General features: G+C 39.6%; 1 protein-coding gene across 1 annotated transcript in view; it reads right to left on the minus strand.

Annotated features, from left to right (window-relative positions):
• Positions 1-21,940, minus strand: part of LOC105547744 (histone H3.3C-like) — a 54,432-nt gene extending 32,492 nt beyond the window's left edge. The window contains exon 1 of the mRNA XM_011991445.1: positions 21,844-21,940. Coding sequence (XP_011846835.1) covers positions 21,844-21,940 — 97 coding nt within the window. The remainder of the gene's footprint in view (positions 1-21,843) is intronic.
• Positions 21,941-22,726: the final 786 nt, after the last annotated feature.

The raw sequence follows: 22,726 nt of genomic DNA on the forward strand, positions 1-22,726 counted from the left end.
AAAAGCAACAACAACAAAAAAACAAATAACATAGTGTTTACGTATTTAGGTTTACATAGGAACCAGGCTGCCTATGTTCAAAATAAGGCTCTACCACTACTGGCTGTGTGACCCTGAGCCGGACTCTTAACCTTTCTGGGCTTCAGCTTCCTATTCTGAAAAATTAAGCTGATTGTAATAACCAGATAATGGGTTTGTTGTGAGGAAAAATATGAGTTAATACATACATAGTGCTTAGAACACTGTCTGGTACATAGTGCCTCATGAATGTTAGTCATTAACGTTATTATCGTGCTTTAGCATGCTCACAAATAAAAATCAGGATAAGAATAATTATCTCACCAGGCTGTTGTGAGGATTCAGTGAGGCAACAGTTGTGGAAATGCCCTGTCGTGTGAACAGCACAGTGTAGATGCTAAAGCTAAACTTAGTAACTGTCACAAAATATTTGCTCAGGTCCTGAAGCTTTGGTTCAGTGTAGCTTAGCTTCATACTCACAAAGGAGAGGCAAACTCCCAAGAGTCTGGAGAAAGCCAGTAGGGATGGCATTGCCAAGGCTAAGAGGTCCACAACTTCTAGATTATGTGTGATCATGGTGTTATACCTCATGTAGGCTATGGGCTACAGAGTCTGCTGGTTGTCTGACATTTGCCCCTTTAAAAGGCCAGGAGGTGGTTAGGACTTGGTAGAAAGAATGCCCAGGAACAAAAAGGAACAGGCTATATCAAGCAACATGTCAAGGAGAGAGGATCTGTGAAGCCTTAAGAAAGGGCTCCGCCCTATGCATCTTAGGTCTCCACTGAGAGAGGGGAATGATCAAGGCAGAGAGCAAATGGGGGGCTTGGACACTGTAAATAAGAGAGAGCAGTGGGGAGGAGGACAAGGAGTCAAGCAGCAGTCCAGCAACTCTGGTTCTCAAGAAGGAAGGGAGTAGGCAGGAAAATAACCACACATTGCTCTAACATCTTGGGCTAATATGTAGGCAGTACCTGAGGAGATTACCATACATGCTAGGATTTCCAGAGACAATGACAGCTAAATTTTGTTTAGACTGTAGACCCGTTTTGATCTTCTTAGGACAAGTGTCTCATTCACCCAGCCTCACTGAGGGCAAGAGGAATCCAGTCACTTTAAGCAAGCAAAACACATTTTTTCACAGTGAGGAAAATGTGAAGTGTCTGGAAAATCCCCACTTGGGTTCTCAGAGCCCCTTACTGCTGGCAGCTGCTGACTGGGGTTTGAGATGGACGGTACAAAGGAGACAGAGAAGGAAGGGAGGGAGAGATTTATGGACAGGCCAGAACAAGAAACTGATCCAAAGAAGGCTGGGTTGAGTATAAGAACGTACAATGCCTGGACTGGAACCAGAGATAACAGTGAGTGCAGGATGCAACCATTCTCCCCATGTGGAAGCTGGAGCAGAACTTGCAGTATTTTCTTTTTGTTTTGTAATACCCACAGTGACTAGCATAGGGATGGCCATGCAAACACTCCACTGACTGTTTAATAGCAAAAGCGCTGCTGAGCAAGGACTTAGTGCAGTTTGGAAAGCCTAGGAGACCTCAGACTAGGTGTGAGAGCTGTGCTCTACATCTTGTATAATTTTGATATGATTACAACAAAAATATATCGCTAGAGCTATGTGGCTAGCTGCTTGGCTGGCTGAATCTGTTGCTCAACAACTGGATTTTAATATGGATATTCTGAGCCCCTAACTGGGGCCTAGCCTCAGGAGAAGGGGATTATAGCAGATAAAAAGAGGTTGAAATCTAGTCCTTGCTACCTAATTGGGAACAGAAAACAAACTCTCTGGCTCCATTACAAAATATACTGAAGGTCCATATGAGTGGGCTCAGAGACCACAGGAAGGTGAAAGTGGACTGGTGCTGGACCTTGAAGGATGGTTAGATTTGTGAAGGTGGAAGAGAGAAAAAGTAGGGAAGGAGGGGAAGAGGGTACTTCAGTAAAGCCATGGAAGCTAGGACGAGCATAGTCTGTTCTAGATACATGATCTTCATGCAATGTAACATTTAATGCTTATTCAAAACACTTTCTTCACTCTTTGATCTAACAAAGGATTGGCTAGATAGTTAGGAGAGTAGTCCTGGGTCGGGAAACAGCACCATGGTTCATTATTCTGGGTTTACCACTACACTAATTACCTATACGACCTTAGACAGTTCATTTACTCTCTGTGTTCTCTGCTTTCCAATCTGTAATAATAGAGGATGGAGGGCAAAAGTAAGATAGTTCCTACAGTCTATTTCGGCTTCAATCATCACAGAAGTGTTTTCCATAGGTTAGTATTCTCTAGAAACAACTAGAGAAGCTTGTAAAGAATGCAGATTTCTAGAGATTCCGGTTTATTAGACCTATGATGGGGCCTGGGAAAATGTATTTCTCACAAGGAACACAGAAGATCCTGCTGCATGTGACTCATATGTGACTGTGAGGCCAACATCTTATAGGTTAGTATTCAAACAGATGTTAAAGACTGTTCCTGGGGTTCTGGGTGGCTGTAACAAGAGTCTCAGATCTCCTCTCCCCCACCCTTGGTCTAGTTCAGAATAAGCTGTCACTCACCATTTAGGGACACCAACGTGGACCACTCAGCTATAATGTGTCAAGGAAGAGTGATGCCTCTTTTCTACACTTGTAGGGGCCTGGTGCTGACTGGCCATAGTCAGTCCAAGAAAGACTACGAATGCCTGGGCAGAATGGCCTGAGCTGCCACAGAATGGGGCCAGGCACCCAGACTCTTAACCTGAAGGAAATTCACGCTCTTACCTATCCCTCCCTCATCCACATGCTCCTAACAATGCTGACCACCCCAAGGAACACATATAATAGCCCCATGAAGTGAACAGGGTTTCCTAGATCTAATCAGAGGCAATAACACCAAGAGCTAAAGCCCATGACAGCCTGAGCCCATTCTGCTTAAAGGATTAAAGCTCAGATTCAGGATGGTGGGCAGGGGAAGGGGCCACAGTGTGGACTTGGGACCTTGACTGCTGCTGGAGAAGTAGCCCATGTTTCTTTGGGAGGCAGAGGTTCCAGACTCCCATCCTGTACCCCATAGGCTTCCCTTGGCCACCAAGGGAAGAGGCAGGTCTGGACCTGGGCAGCCAAGAGACAGACAGAGCTGACCCAAGGCACGAGAGTGTCAGGTGCAGAAGAAACCTGCAGACCACCTGTCCTCCTTGGTCAGCCCTTCTCCCTCCAGGCCCTCACCAGTCTCAGGCTAGAAAAGCTTTCGGATCACCTGTTGCCACCCTCTTTCCCTGCTGCCAGCCTTCCCTCCCCAGCCTTCCTGCCAAGGGCTCCCCATATATCTTCCAAATGAACTGGGATGGACCTGGAAGCTCCCTGCCTCTCTCTGTAGGCACAGAATTCCACTTGTCAGAGCATTCTTCCTGCTGATGAACCAAGCCTGCTCCCCTATGACTTCCTCCTACTCACCCAAGTTTTGTCCTCGGACTACCACCCAGACAGGACTGCTCCTTATTCTCAGGCATGCCCTTCACATATTAGAACACAGCAACCTCTGCCAATCTTGCTCCACAGCTAGGCTTCTCTTTCCTAAACAAAATACTCTGAACTCTTTCAGCCAGTCTTCATCAATGCCAAAGGAGTTGATGCTTATACTGATGTCTGAGAAGTACTACAGTGAGGTATATAAATGTCCAACTTGGGCACCTTGGGTTTGATTCAGACCCGTAAAACTTTGGGTAAGTCATTTTGCCTCTCTAAGACTCACTTTCCCATGTATGTGATGTTTTTCTTTTTGGTAATGAAATGTGTTTACATGCTATGCTACCTTGGAGGACATAATGGCAAGCGCTTATATGGCTAATTATGATTTTTTCTAGAAATCCCAACATGGCCTTAATAGGCTCTCAATTCCTTTAGATAGGTACCCAGTGCATTCCTTGTATATGTATGCATATTACATACATGTGCATATACAAGGAATGCACTGGGTACCTATCTAAAGGAATTGAAATCAGTATGTTGAAGAGATACCTGCACACCCATATTTATTGCAGCACTATTCATAATAGACAAGATATGGAATCAATATAAGTGTGCATTAATGGATGAAAGGATAGAGAAAATGTGGTACCTATACACAATGGAGTAGTATTCAACTATAAAAAGAATGAGATCTTGTCATTTGCAACATGTATGGAACTGGAGATCACCATGTTAAGTGAAATAAGCCAGGCACAGAAAGACAAACATCATATGTTCTCAGTTATCTGTGGGATCTAAAAATCAAAACAATAGGACTCATGGACATAGAGAGTAGAAGCATGGTTACCAGAGACTGGGAAGGGTAGTGGGGAACTGGGAGGAAGGTGGGGATGGTTAATGGGTACAAAAAATAGTTAGAAAGAATGAATAAGACCTACTATTTGGCAGCACAACAGGGTGGCTATAGTCAACGATAAATTGTACATTTTAAAATAACTAAAAATGGTGTAATTGGATTGCTTACAACACAAAGAATAAATGGCTGGGTGCAGTGGCTCACACCTGTAATCCCAGTGCTTTGGGAGGCCGAGGCAGAAGCATCACTTGATCCCAAGAGTTTGAGACCAGCACGGGCGACATAGGGAGACCCTATCTCTACAAAAAAACAATGCTTGAAGGAATGAATACCGCATTCTCCATGATGTGATTATTTTACATTGCATGCTTGAATCCAAACATCTCATGTTCCCCATAAATATATACACCTACTACTAACAAAAATTAAAATTGAAAACTTTTACAAAAGAAAATGTGGTATATGTATACAATTAAATACTAAAGCCTTTCTTAAAAAGGAAATCCTGTCATTTGCAACAAAATGAATGAATCTAGACAATATTACGCTAAGTGAAATCAGCCAGCCACAGAAAGACAAATACCACATGATCTCACTCATATGTGGAATTTTAAAAAGTCAAACTCATAGAAGTAGAGAGTAGAATGGTGATTATCAGAGGCTGGGAGTGGGGGATAGATAGGGAAAGGGGAAATGCAAATCAAAGGGTACAAACTTCCATTAGACAGAAAGAATAAGTTCTAGTGATCTATTGCACAAAATGACTATAGTTAATAATAATGTGTATTTCAAAATTGTGAAAAGAGTAGATTTTAAATGTTCTTACAGCAAAGTAATGATAAGTATGTGAGGTTATGGATATGACTGGCTCATCTGGGGTAACATTTAGCTAACAAGATGTCATTCATGTTGTAACATTTGCTCTTGTCATTGGTTATATCCTTAATTTTGCATGTTTCATGGTTACCGTTTTTTTTATCCCTAATTTCCTAATTTTATCCCTAATTTCCTAATTAGGGATAAAAAAATTTCCTAATTTTATCCCTAATTTCCCAAATGTATCAATGGCTCCAAAGTGGTTCATTCAAGTACAAATGCAGTTATGAAAATCAGTAGTAAATAAAGGTAACATTAGAAACGTAATGAACTTGACTTTGGGGTAAATATAGAATGTGAAGATATATGCATGGGGACTGGTAAATGTGCAAATATTATGACAATATAACAACTTTAAAATGCCTCAGAAATTAAGGAGAAATTAAAACAATGAATATCTAAACACTGACTTTTATTGGGTGGAGATTATGTCTGTTATAAAACTTTATCCAACGATGCCACCATAGCTTTCATAACATTTTCATACAAAGCACAGGGACCTCTCTGGTAGTCAGCCAAATGTTTCCAGAAAAAGCAGAAATAATGCTTTTCCATACTACATTGATGCATATTATTACTAAAGGGAGATAACAGGCCCAAACCACAATGATATCAACCAAAATTTCACTGCTTAGAGTATACGCACTAGTTCTAATAGTATTTCCAAGAATTTATAATGCTAATGAAAGAGTTTATGGCTACTATTATATTCAGAAAAAGTTCAGAATGAATTTTTGGCACAATTCCTTTATCGCTATCTTATGTTGGATAATGTTATTGGATTAAAGAACAATACATGAATGTGAACATGCTATGGGATATTTTCAATTGGCATATGTGATATACATATGCAACAGAAATGCTAGTGAACATTTATTTCATTTATCATTCAGAAACAATCCTTCAAGAGAAGATAATATTTACTTACTTAAAGATCATCTGTGATATGTGAATCAAGACTGGAAAAAATCAGGCTGAAATTAATATTGACAAAGCAGCAGCTATGCATACAATAAGGAAGGATGCTGCAACCACATGAATAAAGAAGTTGTGCCTGAATGTCAATTCATACTTAGTTGTAGTCAAAGAAACATTAATGGTTGATAATATCTCTCATGACTTTGATTCAGTGTTGAAGAAAAGAGTCAATATTAGAGTTATGACAATGTATCTCCTATCAAGTGTTCATCTTTTCACGATGCTAAGTGAAGAAATGGGTAGCATAGCAGATGTCTATTTTTTTCACACTGATTTATGAGAGCTATCAAGGGGAAAGATATTCTCCCAAGTTTTGTGAGGGGTGAAGCATAAAGCACTTCTTCACAACAGTGATAACACCAGAAAAGATTATCTGTATGATTTCAATTGAATTGTTCATGAGGTATATATTCTGTATTTTCAACAGCCTGAACTTATCCCTTCAGGGCTTAAATATTAAATGTTATGATATCAGGATTTCTTTGGATTACTGAAATGTGATACAAATGGTTTAATCAGCAAGAGTTTGATTTGGTGATTATCTTCCCTTAATGAATAAGATAATTTGGCATATTTTAAAAACTTCATCCACATGCTGTAATGAAATGTAAAAAAACACCTTTCAGAGCTATACGCAATCAAAGAAATAATTAGATTCATCTTCCAAGTTGGAACATTTCAACCTTTCAGCTTTTAATTGTGAAATGCTTATCATTTTCATGTCTAATGAAGTATTGAAAGTAGTCTTTAGAGAGAAATCATTCTATAATTTCTATGTTAATGTTCCATTCAAATATAAATATCAAAAACTGTCTGTCAAAGCCACCAAATACTCACTGCCATTCTCAACAACTTAAATTCATGGATCAAAATTTTCTTTTTTAGTGAAAATACAGCTAAGAAAAGAACCCAAAGGGATATCAAATCTAACCTATAACTCAGTCATTATTTATCTAGATATAACTGTCTTGGTGAAATATTGCAAAGAAATTATCATTATAATAAAATTATTATCATTAATTTTTAAAAGTCAGTTTCCTTGTTCTTTGTTAAAGCTTGTAATGAATATTTGTGTGTGTGCGTGTATGTGTGTGTGTATCAAAAGCATGGAAAATACTAACCTATATAATATGAATTGGGGACTGGGAAACCTCCAACCCAAAAATATCCCCGCATGCCTGAATTTCTGCCGTAAGAGTTTTAAAAAAAATTTTATAATCAAAATGAAAATCCCACTGACACACTGGCACATTAAGCTTCTATCAATTTTCAATGCCATTTTGCAGGTGAATTGATTAGATCTTTTTCCAAGTAATTGATAGATTAGAACAAATTTTTGTAGGGAAAAAGATGGGGTGGGAAAGACAGGCTAGACCACAGGATTATAGTCATCATCTAGGATGCTTTGAAACAATACTGATATCCAGTCTCCACCAGAGACAATTGATTTTCCTAAGTCCCCAGATGATTCTGTCATGCAATCAGAGTTGAGAATCACCGGCCGCTGGTCTACATGCTTCCAGCCAGTTTTGTTTTAACGTCGAGGTGGGGTTAGGGGTAGGGGCTCTTGGGCTCCTGTCAGAGCTGCAGGGGAAAAAACACCTAGCAACAGAAAAGGGGAGACGCTGGGAAGAGAAGAGGACACTAATAAAAGGGAAGATAGAAGGGGCCTTGTAATAAAACTGGTTTAATTTTCAGTTCAAATTTTATCCTAATTACTTAGTTCAGATAGAATACATATGGTCTCTTTCAATTTTCTAGAGCAGTTTGTAAATATGTCAGTTGTTTCTAGGGGGAACTAGCTAAGAAATTTAGCAGTAACCTCAGCAATGTATGTAAGCAACTCCCTCCTTGAGGCACTCTTGTGGAAGGATGGAATGCGAAGTGAACTCTAATAGGGAAGCGGGGGTGGAAATACACACAAGGAAAACTGTCCCGGCAAAACAGCTATAAAACTTTGTATGACTGGAGTAAACCTAATAAGTGGGGCATTTTTCCTTTTACTCATGGAAAGGAAGAAGGAAGAAATGTTAGAGGAGAGAAATCACCTTTCTCTCCTTTACCTCCTTGCCTCCACTTAAGGTGTTCTTTCAGGCTATGAGAGGGAGAGACAAAATAGAAAGGAAAATTCTATCTGACAGCAGAGATGAAGGCTGAAGAGATTTTGAGGCTGAAAAAGAAGTGCAGGTTAGCCTGCCAGGAAAGGCGTTCCTTTCCAAAATATGGCAAGGAAAGGAAATTAAGGATAAGAGAAAGGAAATAAAGATACCTAATTGTATCCAATGGCTTGCTTCAAAGTTGCCCTAAAGTATCAGCTTTTAAAGGGAAGTATTTGTTTAAAGTTCTCTTAAGATTGGCCATATGTTTGATATAAGGAGGCGGGGCACTGAATTGTGCTTTTAAATCTTATGGCCCTGAATTCAGAATTCTCATGTGACTCTCCAGAAAGACACATGCCTTTCTATTTATCCTTTGATATTGTGCACAGACCACCCACTCTCCAAGACTAGCCTCCTGAAATGGAGAGGGCTCTTCAAGCAGCATGGCATAGTGCAAAAGCCTGGGAGACATGGGTTTCAGACAAACCTGGCTTCAAATTTCAGCTCTTCTCTCATAAGCTGTGTGATATTGGGCAAGGTACTTGGCCTTCCTGATTTGCAACTTCCTCATTTATAAGATGGGGAAATGATAGTGTCCACCTGTTGGTTTTTGTTTTCAGGATTAAATGAGATGATGTACAACAACAAGCTTAATATGTAGTAGGTGCTTTTATAATTACAATACCCCAGGTATTGAGCTGTATTTCCTTTTTGTTCTTTTCAGTACTAAAAATGTCCTGTGAGGACGGAACCCAAAATTAAAGAAGATCAAAAATATAATGTTGAAATGAGGAACCAGTAATATGCCCAATTCACCACAAAGACCACTTGAGTTTGCAAAGGTGAGACTTTTCTGGCAGAGTGTAATTGCTACCACCTTTTTCTTGTATGCATCAAATCTGAACCCGTGTCCATTTTCTCTACTCGATTAAAAGAAGAGTATTTAGGCTGGTCACAGTGGCTCACATCAGTAATCCCAGCACTTTGGGAGGCCGAGGAGAGTGGATCACCTGAAGTCAGGAGTTCCAGACTGGCCAACATGGCAAAACCCTGACTCTACTAAAAATACATAAATTAGCCAGGTGTGGTGGCTTTGCGCCTGTAATCCCAACTACTCGGGAGGCTGAGGCAGGAGAATCGCTTGAACCTGGGAGGCGGAGGTTGCAGTGAGCCGAGATTGTGCCACTGCACTCCAGACTGGGCAGCAGAGCCAGACTCTGTCTTAAAAAAAAAAAAGGAAGAGTATTTATTATTTATAAACTGGACACTTTATAAAGAAGGTCAAATTGTTGATTTCACAAATATCAGACAGTATGGCTCTCAACATAGCTCTATAAAGACCATCTTGGTCCAGGGATATCCAGCTCTTAACTGAACAGGCTGTTTTTCTCACCAGTTCAAAGTGAATTATGAAGATAACTTTTAGCAGTAAGGAAGATTATACAATGAATCAGAGGCATTCTGTTTTGGGGCTATCTAGTGCTTGAGGCCACCAGGTAGAGTTTCTCTCCAGGGAACCATGAAATCACCTAGCAGTCCTAAATCCTCTTGATCATATTACAGCTACAGTTGACCAGCAATCCTTATCTCACCTTGTTATACCTATTCAGGCTACTTCTGAGTCACCAAGTAGTCCACAGATAGAGCTACCTGCAGTGATATGCTACAGGCCCACACCTGCTCATAAAAGCTGGTACTTACATTTTCAGGAAGATTGCAAGGAAGCTATTAAATACAACCATTATTCAAAATTAAATTATATAAACTTACAATCAAATAAAGAGAATAAATACCCACTCATCATTTATTAATTATTTTACTACATTTGCTATTATCTATGATTTTGAAGTTATTTGTATCTGTTTTTATCTATATGGTGGAAATCCTATATGAAGGCTTGCATCTCTTCTCAACTCTGCATTCAGTGATGCCACATTGATAGCTTGAAACTGGCCATGGTGGGAGTATTTACAAGAAGGAAAATGACAAATGCCACAAATTACAGTCCTTTTCCCTAGAGAGCTGGTTGTTAAATATTTGCCAGCATACCATTGGACTTATCTCCCTCAAGTCTCTAGGGAGTATAATGGCCATCATCTCAAGGGGAATACTAAGACCTCTCTGCATATCTCTATGACCCAAATGGTATTTCCTGTACAGCCTTGTAATTGACTGTTACTCTTTACTGCCCTCTTCACATTCTCTCTGTCTCCTCCCTTCCCCTCATAATGTCCCTCTGTCATTTCTGTCTCCTGTCTTTATAAAAGTATCTCTTTGTATCTCCTCTTACTGGGAGCATATGTTGGATTCATTTCTCCCCTTTAAACCCTTAAGGAGCTCCAAACCCTTTTACATGCAAAGAAAGAAAGAACTCTGGCTTGTACTATAATTGAACGGAGATATGCTGGCTATATTATCCATTTATTTATTCATATATTCATACAAATGTTTTAATAAGCATTTACTATGTGCCAAGCATCTAGGTACTGAGAATCCTCAGTAAAAATAAGACATGGTCCTGCTCTTAACCTCACGATCTAGAAGGGAGACAGACAGGCGAACATAAAATAATTCAATATGATAAGTACTGAAACAGAAATATGCATCGAGTGTCATGGGAAACTAGAGGAGATAAGCGCTAAACTTTTCTTGAGAAGATAGGGACTGGGAAAGATTTCACAGAAGTTATATCTGGATTGGGTATTGAATGATGAGTAGACATTCTTAAGGCCACAGAGACATATAAGGGCATTCTGAGGATCGTAAACAAGGACTTGGTGTACGGGGGCATGGCAAACATTGTAGTTCAAACTTTTCAGACTTAAGAAAACTTGGGCTAAGTCGATAAAGGCTTGAGGAGGGATAAAATACAAACTAGAGTGTCTCTGGGGATCTAGCTATATAGGAAAAGAGGCATGGTCTTTTCAAGGTACCACAGTATGGCTGAAACAGTTCCAATATTTTTCTATCCTTATTCTCAAGATTCAAATTCCTGAGAGAGGGTGTGTTTGACATACTTTGTATTATATGCCCACCCATGCCTTGGCTAGGGTTGGACATAGCACTGATTGACAGTACTACTAAAACTGTACCCAACTCCAGGAAGAGTTCCCTGGAAAGGACAATCATGGCGTAGGTATCACAAGAAGCGGGAATGGATGCTGGTTGGTCAAAATCAAAAGGTATCCAGTAGTGTCGTCTAATTCAAGTGGCATCTCCAGCTGTGGCTGTGTCTACTCCTAAGTTCTAGTTTCTGATGACAAACTTTCCCTCCATTGTTGTAGCTTTTACCTGGAAGTCTCTGCAATGAACTTGGCACCTGAGCTATAGTAACACTACCTCCTTCCTGTCTTCTTGCAGCCCTAGTGGTAGTAAGCAGGTTTCTACTATTGCTAATCTCTGAGTTGCCTCGCTTTCTCTTCTTTGGCCTTTCAGCCCTCCCAACATGTTTTCTCTATTGAATTTCATCTACTGAACATGTGATATGGGCTCTACTTTTTTAACTGGTATAGTTCCTATTCCCTTTGCCAGGCTAACAACTGACAAAAATCAACAAATGGGGCCACTAGGCTCAGAAGAGCCCACATACCAAGGCTGCAAATAGGGCTATTCCATTTACATACCTGGACTTTAACCTGAGAACCACTAGTGCTGAGCAAGATTGGCAGAGAAAGCTGAAAAATCACAGTAGTGTATCAAGGGCAAAAGAAATAGCTATAAACTGTAACCAAACATTCACTAAGCTGTTGTTTTGTCCTAAAACTCCATGGGGGGTATTTTAAAAATGAGTTTTCCATTGACTTAGTTAATTATTATAGGCCTTTTCTTGTGACCTTGTCCCTTTTTTTGGAAATAAATGCTTTGTTGTTGTTGTTTTAGAGTAGAATAATGCTGTGTCTCAGCTCAAAGCCTGTGTGTGGGGTGTGGTATGTGGTCTCTTAGGGAACCACGTGAGTGCAGCGGTCTGGGTGTACACACTTTCAAGCCTGGTGACTCCAGTTTAGACTTTTCATCTCTGACTTTTATATAGGAGAACTCTGACCCTAGACAGTGAGGCTGGAGATTTTTGCTGTCTCATCAGGCTAGTTCTTTCCTCAACCCAATCGAGTCCATTTCTGCATGATTTGTCATTATTGGCCAAGAGAATTTAGGGCCAGCTAGGGGAGAAACACCTGGGTTGGCATTAGGGCAGGATTGGGACTTTAAACTCCTTATGATCTCCGTTAGTCACCCTCAGAGTCCCCAGAAAAACATACAACCTAATTCAAAATAGTATGCTTGCTATGCAAAAGCTTCAGAACAAATTCCCTAGTTTGCTCTCACCCTGCACATTTACAAACAGAACGATTATCCAAGCTTCTTCTACTTGGAAACTCAGGTATCTCCATTTCCCCAGAACATCATTTATTTGAGAATTACTTGAATTTCTTTCAATCTCTGTATTTGGGGTCTATGGCCTTTTATATGACTATTATTATCAGCAACCCTGTCTCTGTAGAGTGGGGTTAAGCCAAGATCTGTGTCCATCCATAGCTGGTCTGGCTTTCTTTACTTAGATGTTGATTCACCTAGGTAAAAGTCCACTAATATAAGAGTTGTGGAGCCACTGGTGAATGGCATGACTGTCTTCTCCACTTGGGAGCAGTAGGAAAGGGAGACATGAGTGGAGGTCGACTCACTACTGGACACCTGTTCTGGATTTCTCAAAGAATCCTGGTATAGTGCTGCCAGATATTGCCACAAAGTTTCTAGCTATGCCATTTGGAAAATGAGCCACATATTATAGGCCACATGGCAGGTCAGACCAGAGGTTCTCAAACAAGATCTTGCATCAGAATCACCTAGACGGCTTATGGGAGTGTCTGTCCTTCAACAAAAACATTGTAAAGCAAGCAAAAACTATCAGAATCAATAGGGTGACTACAGTCAACAATAATTTATTATACACTTTAAGATAACTAAAAGAGTATAATGGGATTGTTTGTAACGCAAGGAAAGGATAAATACTTGAGGTGATGGATGCCACATTTACCCTGATGTGACTGTGTTAGGCCATTCTTGCATTGTTATAAAGAAATATTTGAGATGGGATAATTTATTTTTAAAAGAGATTTAATTGATTCACTGTTCTGCAGGCTGTAAAATCATGGCACTGACATCACGTGGCTTCTGAGAGGCCTCAGGGAGCTTATACTCAAGGTAAAGCAGGAACAGGCACATCACATGGCAAAAGCAGAAGCAAGAGGGAAAGAGTGGTGGGGTTGGGGGAGCGGGGGAGAGGTGCCACACACTTTTAAATGACCAGATCTCACAAGAACTCACTCACTATAGCGAGGACAGCACCAAGCCATGAGGGATCTGCCCCCATGATCCAATCACCTTCCACCAGGCCCCACCTCCTACATTGGGGATTATAATTCAACATGAGGCTTGGGTGGGGACAAATGTCCAAACTATAACAGTGATTATTATGCCTATATCAAAATATCTCATGTACCCCATAAATATATACACCTATTATGTACCCCAAAATACTAATTTTTTTGAAAGAAGAACAAATTTATCAGAATTCTGTAAAACAATTAAGGGTTTACAGCAACCAATCAAGTGAATGCTTAATTATGAAAAATGCAACTTCAAAGTGGTAGGGAAGCTTTGTGGCACTTTTACTTGCCCTCCCTCACCTTCTCCTCTGTGCAGCAGTAGTCTTAACTCGCATTCCCAGTGTGGGATCTTGGTCCCTGGTTCCCGAAAGAGAAGAGGAGACCTTATTTCCAAGCTACTGGGTATGTCTATTCTAACCTGTCTAGGGGCTACCTGAAGGATAGACACAAGGTGCTCATCTCTGTTTCACTTGGTTTGAAATTCAGGTTGAAAAAGCATTTCTCATTTCTTGCAAACACTGAAAGTTGAACTGACAATGCACAGATGCCTGAGCCAAAAGATTACTTTTAAAATTTACAATTAGCCAGGTACAATGACTCACACTTGTAACCCTAGGATTTTGAGAAGTGGAGGTGGGAGGTTTGCTTGAACCCAGGAGTTCAAGACCACTCTGAGCAACATAGTGAGACCCTATCTCTGCAAAAATAAATAAATAAGAAAATACATAGCTGGGTGTGGTAGTGTGCATCTGTAGATTCAGCTACACGGGAGGGTGAGGCAGGAGAATCACTTGAGAATCGCTTGAGCCCAGGAGTTCAAGGACCCAGTAAGCTATTGTACTCCAGCCTGAGTGACAGAGTGAGACTCTGTCTCTAAATATATATATATATATATATATATATATATAAGATTGTTTAAGGCCTGGGAATAAAAGCTGGGGAGAGTTTCTTTGGGAAATTCAAACATTCAAAATGCCACTCATACAGGGGAATTAAGGCCACATGCATGCCTAGGGAGAGGCACATGCTCAGAAAAGAGCTGAGATACCCTTAAGCTTTCACCTTGGGCTGATCATTAGCCAGTCTGCAGAGACTGGGAAAGGTATTTCTTTATTTGTTTGTTTGTTTGTTTGTTTTAAGCTATGAACGTTCAAGGAAATCGCTGTCAAAACACTAGTAGCTGAATATAAGCTAGGGAGCAGACACTTCAGTGAACACACACAACATACCAAAACGTATGGGATGCAGCAAATGCAGTGCCTAGAGGGAAATTTATAGCTGTAAATGCTTACGCTAAAAAAGAAAGACTATTTCAAATCAATAAAGTAACTCTATACCTTGAAGAACTAGAAAAAGAAGAGAAAACTAAAACAAAAGCTAACAGAAGCAAGGAAATAAGACGAGAGTGGAGAAAAAAAAAACAGAATAGAAAAACAAAAAGAGGGAATAAATGAAACCAAAAGTTAATTCTTTAAAAAGGTCAATAAAATTAACACATATTTAGCTATTTGATGGAGAAAAAGAGAGAAGACAAAAATAAATAAAATATCAAGTGGGGACATTACTACTAATCTTATAAAAATAAAAATGGATTATAAAAGAATACTGTGAACAATTGTACACTAAAGTATTTAATAACCTAGATGAAGTAGATAAATTATTTGAAACACACAAACTACCTAAACTGATTTATCCCAGGAATGGAAGAGTAGCACAATGTAGAGAAAAATCAATCAATGTAATAAAACACATTAATAGATGGGAGAAAAAATCCACATGATTGTCTCCAATGATGCAGAGAAAGCATTTGCAAAATCCAATACTCTTTTATGATAAAAATCACTCAGAACTAGGAATAGAGGAGAACTTCCTCAACATGTTATAGGGCATTTACACAAAACCATAATGAATTCCATACTGAACTGTGAGAGACCGAAAGCTTTCCCTTTAAGATCAAGAACGAGACAAAGATACCCAGTCCCACTACTGCTATTCAACATTGTATTGAAAATTCTAGCCAGATAAATTAAACAAGAAAAAAATTAAACGCATCTAAATTGAAAAGAAATAAGTAAAACTATCTCTACTTGGAGATAATATGATCCAATGTATATGAAATGCCAAGGAAACCAGAAGAAAACTATTAAAGCTAATTAAAGAATTCAGCAAAGTTGCCAGGTACAAGACCAACACACAAAAATCAGTTGTGTTTCTATATACCTGCAATGGACAATCTGAAAAAGAAATTAAGAAGGCAATTTCACTTACAGTGGCATCTAAAAGAATAAAATACCTAGGAATAAATTTAACCAAGCAGGTGAAAGACATGTGCAGTGAAAATTATGAAACATGACTGAAAGAAATTAAAGACCTAAATAAATGGAAAGACACCTCATATTCATGGGTAAGAAGACTTAATATTTTTATGATGCCAGTACTACCCAAAGAGACTTACGGATTCAACACAATATTTACCAAAATTCCAAAAGCTCCCCTTTTTTTGCAGAAATGGGAAAGCATATCCTCAAATTCATATGGAGCTGCAAGGGCCCTGAATAGCCAAAATAATCTTCTAAAAGAACAAAGTTGGAGGACTCACACTCCAGAGTTCAAATCTAACTAAAAGTCTACAGTAATCAAAACAGTGTGCTACTGGCATAATGAGAGAAATATAGATCAGTGGAATAGAATTGAGAGCCCATAAATAAACCTGTACATCTATACCCAGTTAATTTTTGACAAGGTTGTCAAGCCTATTCAATGGCGAAAGAAATAGTCTCTTCAATACATGGTGTTGAGACAACTAGATTTCTACATGCCAAAAAAAAAAGGGGGGGGGCTTTACACTCCTACCTCAAACCATGTACAAAAATTAACTCAAAATTGATCAATGACTTAAATACAAGAGTAAAAATCATAAAATGCTTAAAATAAAACATTGAAGCAAATCTTCATAACCTCAGATTTGGTAATGGATTCTTAGATATGCCACCAAAAGATTGAGCAACAAAAGAAAAAATAACTAAATTGGATTTCATCAAAATTCAAAACTTTTGTGCATTAAAGGGTGTTATTAAGAAAGTAAAGCCGGGCGCAGTGGCTCACACCTGTAATCCCAGCACTTTGGGAGGCCGAGGTGGGTGGATCACCATTGGTCAGGAGTTCAAGACCAGCCTGGGCAAGATGGTAAAATCTCATCTCTACTAAGAATACAAAAATTAACTGGGCACAGTGGTGCATGCCTGTAATCCCAGCTACTCAGGAGGCTGAGGCAGGAGAATCACTTGAGCCCAGGAGGCAGAGGTTGCAGTGAGCCAAGATTGTGCCATTGCACTCCAGCCAGCCTGGGTGACAGAGCGAGACTCCATCTCAAAAAAAAAAGCAAAAAGACAACCTACAGGATGAGAGAAAATATTTGAAAATCATATATCTGAGAAGTGTTTAATATTCAGAATATACAAAGAAAACCTACAACTTAACAACATAAACAACCCAATTGAAAAATGTGAGAAGGACTTGAGTAGATATTTCCTCAGAGAAGATATACAAATAGCAATAAACATATAAAAAATGTTCAATATCATTAGTCATTAGGAAAATGCAAATAAAAGTCACAATGAGATGCCTCTTTATACCTACTAGGGTGACTGTAATTTAAGAAAATGGAAAATATTCAGTGTTGGCAAGAATGTGGATAAATTGGAACTCTCATACATTGCTGGTGGGAATGTGAAATGGTTCAATTACCATATAAAATAATTTGATGCTTCCTCAAACATCTAAACATAGAATTACCATATGACTCAATAATTCTATTTCTAGATATATATCCAAAATAATTGAAAATGGTTTTCAAACAGACACTTATACACTACTATCCACTGCAGCATTTTTCGCAATAGTCAAAAGGTGGAAGTGGCCGGGCGCAGTGGCTCATGCCTGCAATCCCAGCACTTTGGGAGGCTGACGCGAGCAGATTACCTGAGGTCAGGGGTTCGAGACCAGCCTGGCCAACATGGTGAAACCCCGTCTCTACTAAAAATACAAAAATTAGCCGGGAGTGGTGGTGTGTGCCTGTAATCCCAGCTACTTGGGAGTCTGAGACAGGAGAATCGCTTGAACCTGGGAGGCAGAAGTTGCAGTGAGCTGAGATAGTGCCACTGCACTCCATCATCCTAGGTGACAGAGCAAGACTCCATCAACCCCAGTGTCCATCAGCAATGAATAAATAAACAAAATACAGTATATACATATGATAGAATAGTATTCAGCAATGAAAAAATGAAGTTCTGATACAGGCTTCCACATGGGTGCACACTGAAAACACTATGCTAAGTGAAATAAGCCTGACACAAAGGATAAATATTTTATGATCCCACTTATGTGAAATATCTACAAAAGGCAAATTCACCGAGACAGAAAGTAAATTAGTAATTACCAGCATCTGGGGTGCAGGGGAATGCGGAGTTAGTTGCTTAATGCTTATAGAGTACCTACTTGGATTGATAAGAATGTTTTGGAAATAGATAGTGATGATGATTGTACAACATTGTGAATATAATTAATGTCACTGAATTGTACACTTAAAATAATTAAAATGGCAAATTTTATGCTATATATATTTTACCATAACAAAGAAGAGAGGAGAGGAGGTGATTAAATTGGATGAGAAAGAAATGAAAACAATGAAAATAACTTCCCAGTTGCAAAAACAAACCCCAAAACTTGAAAATGCAAACTGATCTATTGTGACATGAGGAAATTTTGAGGGGTGATGAACATAATCATTATGTTGATTATGATGATGTTATATATACATACACAGACACACACGTGTATATATGTATATATGTGTATATGTATATATACACACACACACGAGAGAGAGAGAGAGAGTCATCCCTTGGTATCCACAGAATATTGGTTCCAGGATCTCCCACAAATACCAAATCCACCGATGCTCAATTCCTTATGTAAAATGGCATAATATTTGCATATAACCTATGCACATCCTCCCATATACTTTAAATCATTTCTAAATTACTTGTAATACCTAATACAAGGTAAATGCTGTGTAAATAGTTGTTATACTTTATTTTTTATCTGCATTATTTGTATTGTTGCATTGTAACTTTTAAATTTTATTCTTTTCAATATATTTAATTTGAAGTCAATTGAATTTTTGGATGTGGAACCCACAGATACAGATGACTAACTGTATATATATGTATATATTTCCAAATTATTAGATTCTACATTTTTAATATATGTAGCTTATTATACACCAATTATACCCCCAACAAAATATTTTTGAAAATTAAGCTTATTACAAATCAGTTTTATTAAAGGTTTCGGGTCTATGTTAATAACAAGGTAGAAGATAGACCCAGTCTCTGCTATCATGGAGCTTACATCCTAGTAGGGGAAATAGGCTTTAATCAAATACTCACATGAACCACAGCATATTATAAATTGGGATATGTTCTAGGAAGAAAAATTATGTGGAGCTCTGAAAGCATATTTATGTGGGGCATCTTCTAGTCTGGGACTGAGTAGGGAAGGCTTTCCTAAGCAAATGTCCTTTGAATTGAGGATTGATAGATGAATAGGCATTCATTCCATGTGGATTAATGGAAATGAAGGGATGGGGAAGGGGGCAGATTTTTAGTACAGGGAATAGTTTATGCAAAGGCCCTGAGGTATAAAAGTGCTTGGCATGTCTGAAGAACTAAATGAAGGCCCGTGTGGATAAGGCATAGTCATCAAGAAAGGGTGGTAAAAGGAAAGACTGAAAAAGTAGGCCTACTCTGGTCATGCAGTATCATATAAACCATATAAAGATTTGAGTCTTTATCTTAACAAAAGTATGAAGCCATTGAATGGTTTTAAATAGAAATGAAACGTTAACTTTGAAAGGAACACTCCGGCTGCTATGTGAACTGTAGGACAAAAGTAGAGTGAAAGAAACCAATCAGGAAAATACTGCAATGAACGGTTCAGGCATGAGATGACAGTAGCTTGATCCATGGTGGAAGTAGCAGAGTTGGCAAGAAGTGGACAAATTGAAGATATTTTTATGAACTAGATGAGAGAATGGGTTTCGAGGAAAAAGTTATGCCTTGCAATAATTATTGTCAAACTATAGCCTGCAGGCCGAACTGGCCCACTGCCTGTGTTTGCAGAAGAGTTTTATTATAACACAGCCACATCCATTCATTTACATATTGGCTATGGCTATTTTTGCGCCACAACAGCAGAGTTGAGTAGTTGTGACAGAGATTATATGTGGCCCTCAAAGTCTTAAGTATTTACTGTCTGACTCTTTACAGGAAAATATTTGCTGATCCCTGATCTAGGATGATGACTCTAGGTAACCAGCTTGTATGACTGGATGATGGGTAGGCAGTGCAGGTAGAAAGAGAAGAAGGTAGGGAGGGAGAAAAGATGGAAGGAGCAGTCTCCTGGGGGAAGAAGTGTAGTAATACAAGGAGAATAAAGGATGTGAGGAGTGGTCCTCAGAAAGAGAAGGAAAAGGGTGGAGTTGCAGCTTCTGCTTTTGCTCAACTGTGGTGGTTGAGTGTTGTCAGGGGTGCTGGTATTCAGGAGACCCTAAGATGCTCTTTGCAGACCTCAGAGATGATGCTCACTGATGCTGATTCCAATCACAAAATCTCTCTGAAACACTGCTGTGAACACTAGTTAATGAAAATCCTGTACTGAATAGCAGGGCAAGGGGGTGTTTCTTAGGTAAAACCCCTGAGTATAGTTTGGATCATTTGAGTGCAACAGAGGTAAGGCGTGAGACCTTAGGAGCCACAGTGCATATACATGTATGTGCCCAAAGTGTTCAGACAGCTCAGAGAACTGAATGGGAGGCTGGTAAGAAAGGAAGAGAGATTTATTTTCATGCCAACATTATTTTTATTCAGTGGCTTGGTTAGGGACATTTACAGAAGACACAAAGCAGGAAGGGCAATAACTAAGGTGGAGAATGACTCAAAATCCAAGTTATAATGTTTATTGAGTTCTTAGTACATGCTAAACTCTGTTCTAAGCATTTGACCTGTGCTATGATTCCTTATAATAATGCAATGAGGACAGGTGCTGTGGCTCACACCTGTAATCCCAGCACTGTGGGAGGCTGAGGCGAGTGGATTGCTGGAGCCCGGGAGTTCAAGACCAACTTGGGCAACAGGGCGAAACCCCATCTCTGCTAAAAATTTTTAAAATGGCCGGGTGTGGTGGTTCACGCCTGTAATCCCAGCACTTTGGGAGGCCAAGGCAGGTGGATCACTCGGGGCCAAGAGTTAGAGACTAGCCTGGTCAACATGGTGAAACCCTGTCTCCACTAAAAATTCAAAAAATTAGCCGGCCATAGTGGTGCATGCCTGTAGTCCCAGCTACTCGGGAGACCGAGGCAGGAGAATTGCCTGAACCCAGGAGGCAGAGGTTGCAGTGAGCCAAGATCACGACACTGCACCCCAGCCTAGGCAACAGAGCAAGACTCCATCTCAAAAATAAATAAATAAATAAATAAATAAATAAATAAATAAATAAATATTAGCCAGGTGTAGTGGTGTGCACCTGTGGTCCTAGCTATTTGGGAGGCTGAGGTGGGAGGATCACTTGAGCCCAGGAGGTCAAGGCTGCATTGAGCTGTGATTGTAACACTGCACTTTAGTCTGGGTGACAGAGCAAAACCCTGTCTCAAAAAAAATGCAATGAGGCAGGTGCTCTCACTATAGCCATTCTACAGATGAGGAAACTGAGTCATAGAGTGATGATGCAACTTGCTTAGGATGACACAGCTAGTAAGTAGTAGGAGTAGAATTGGAACTCAGACAGAGAAAGCATCTGCTCTTAGTCACAACATTATGAACCCAGATAAAGTCAAAGAGACACCTAGCCTTGGGGACAGGAAGACATTCTAGAGAAAAATATCCCAACTATACTTGGAAGTTTTACCTAAGAAACACACCCTTGCCCTGCTAGACAGCACAGGGTTTTCATTAGCAAGTATTCATAGCACAGAGTTTGAGATTTTATGATTGGAATCAGCATCAGTGGGCACCAGCTCTGAAGTCTGCAGAGAGTGTTTTAGGGTCTCTTGAATTCCAGTACCCCACCCCAACACTCAGCTTCCAGAGTTGAGCAAAAACAGAAGCTGCAATTCTACCTTTTTCCTTCTTTTTCCGAGCTGCTCCATTGCCTTTCTGAGGACATGCTTTTCTTTCATCAGGTGCCCAGATGCCATCAGTTATCTTCCTCTGCATACTGAAACCACCTTTGCAAAATTATGACTTGAGATAACGAAAGAGATCTAACCTAACTAACTTCATCTTGCTTCTAACCTCCAAATTGTCCTTATTCATTCCTGGGTGTAGGCTGAACTAACTTTGGGAGGAACTTCATTTACAGTTTATAATAGTTTATAGTTTAAAACAAAGATGATAACAGCCATTTCTCAAAACAAACCTTCTTGTCTGGGGACTAGATTGCCTTTGTAGGACTAGCATTAGCCACAAGATTAGAAATTATGATTTAGGAGTCGTGCAGCTAGAGGCTACAAGATTCTGACCCACCTCTAAACTGCTCCTAAGATCAGTGCTTGAGATATTTTGCAGACCCTGTACTTGATGGATCAGATCAGCTGCCAACACCCAGATTGATAAACTGGCTCTTCTGATCTTGAGGCCCCCACCCAGGAACTGACTCAGCGCAAGAAGACAGCTTGGACTCTCTATGATTTCATCTCTGACCTGACCAATCAGTACTCCCAGCTCACTGGCTTCCCCCACCCACCAAGTTGTCCTTAAAAAGTCTGATCCCTGAATGCTCTGGATTTGAGTAATATGCTCCAGACTGGTTTGAGTAATAATGAAATTCCAGTCTCCTGCACAGCTGGCTCTGAGCGAATTACTTTTTCTCTATTGCAATTTTCCCATCTTGATAAATCAGCTCTGTCTAGGCAGTGGGCAAGGTGAACCCACTGGATGGTTACAAACTTGGGAGCTTATCTGGGATTGCCCTTGTGGCTACCCGCCCATGGTTCAGTAGCC

Source organism: Mandrillus leucophaeus, unplaced genomic scaffold (genome assembly GCF_000951045.1).
Source record: "Mandrillus leucophaeus isolate KB7577 unplaced genomic scaffold, Mleu.le_1.0 Scaffold395, whole genome shotgun sequence".
NCBI classification, from domain to species: domain Eukaryota; kingdom Metazoa; phylum Chordata; class Mammalia; order Primates; family Cercopithecidae; genus Mandrillus; species Mandrillus leucophaeus.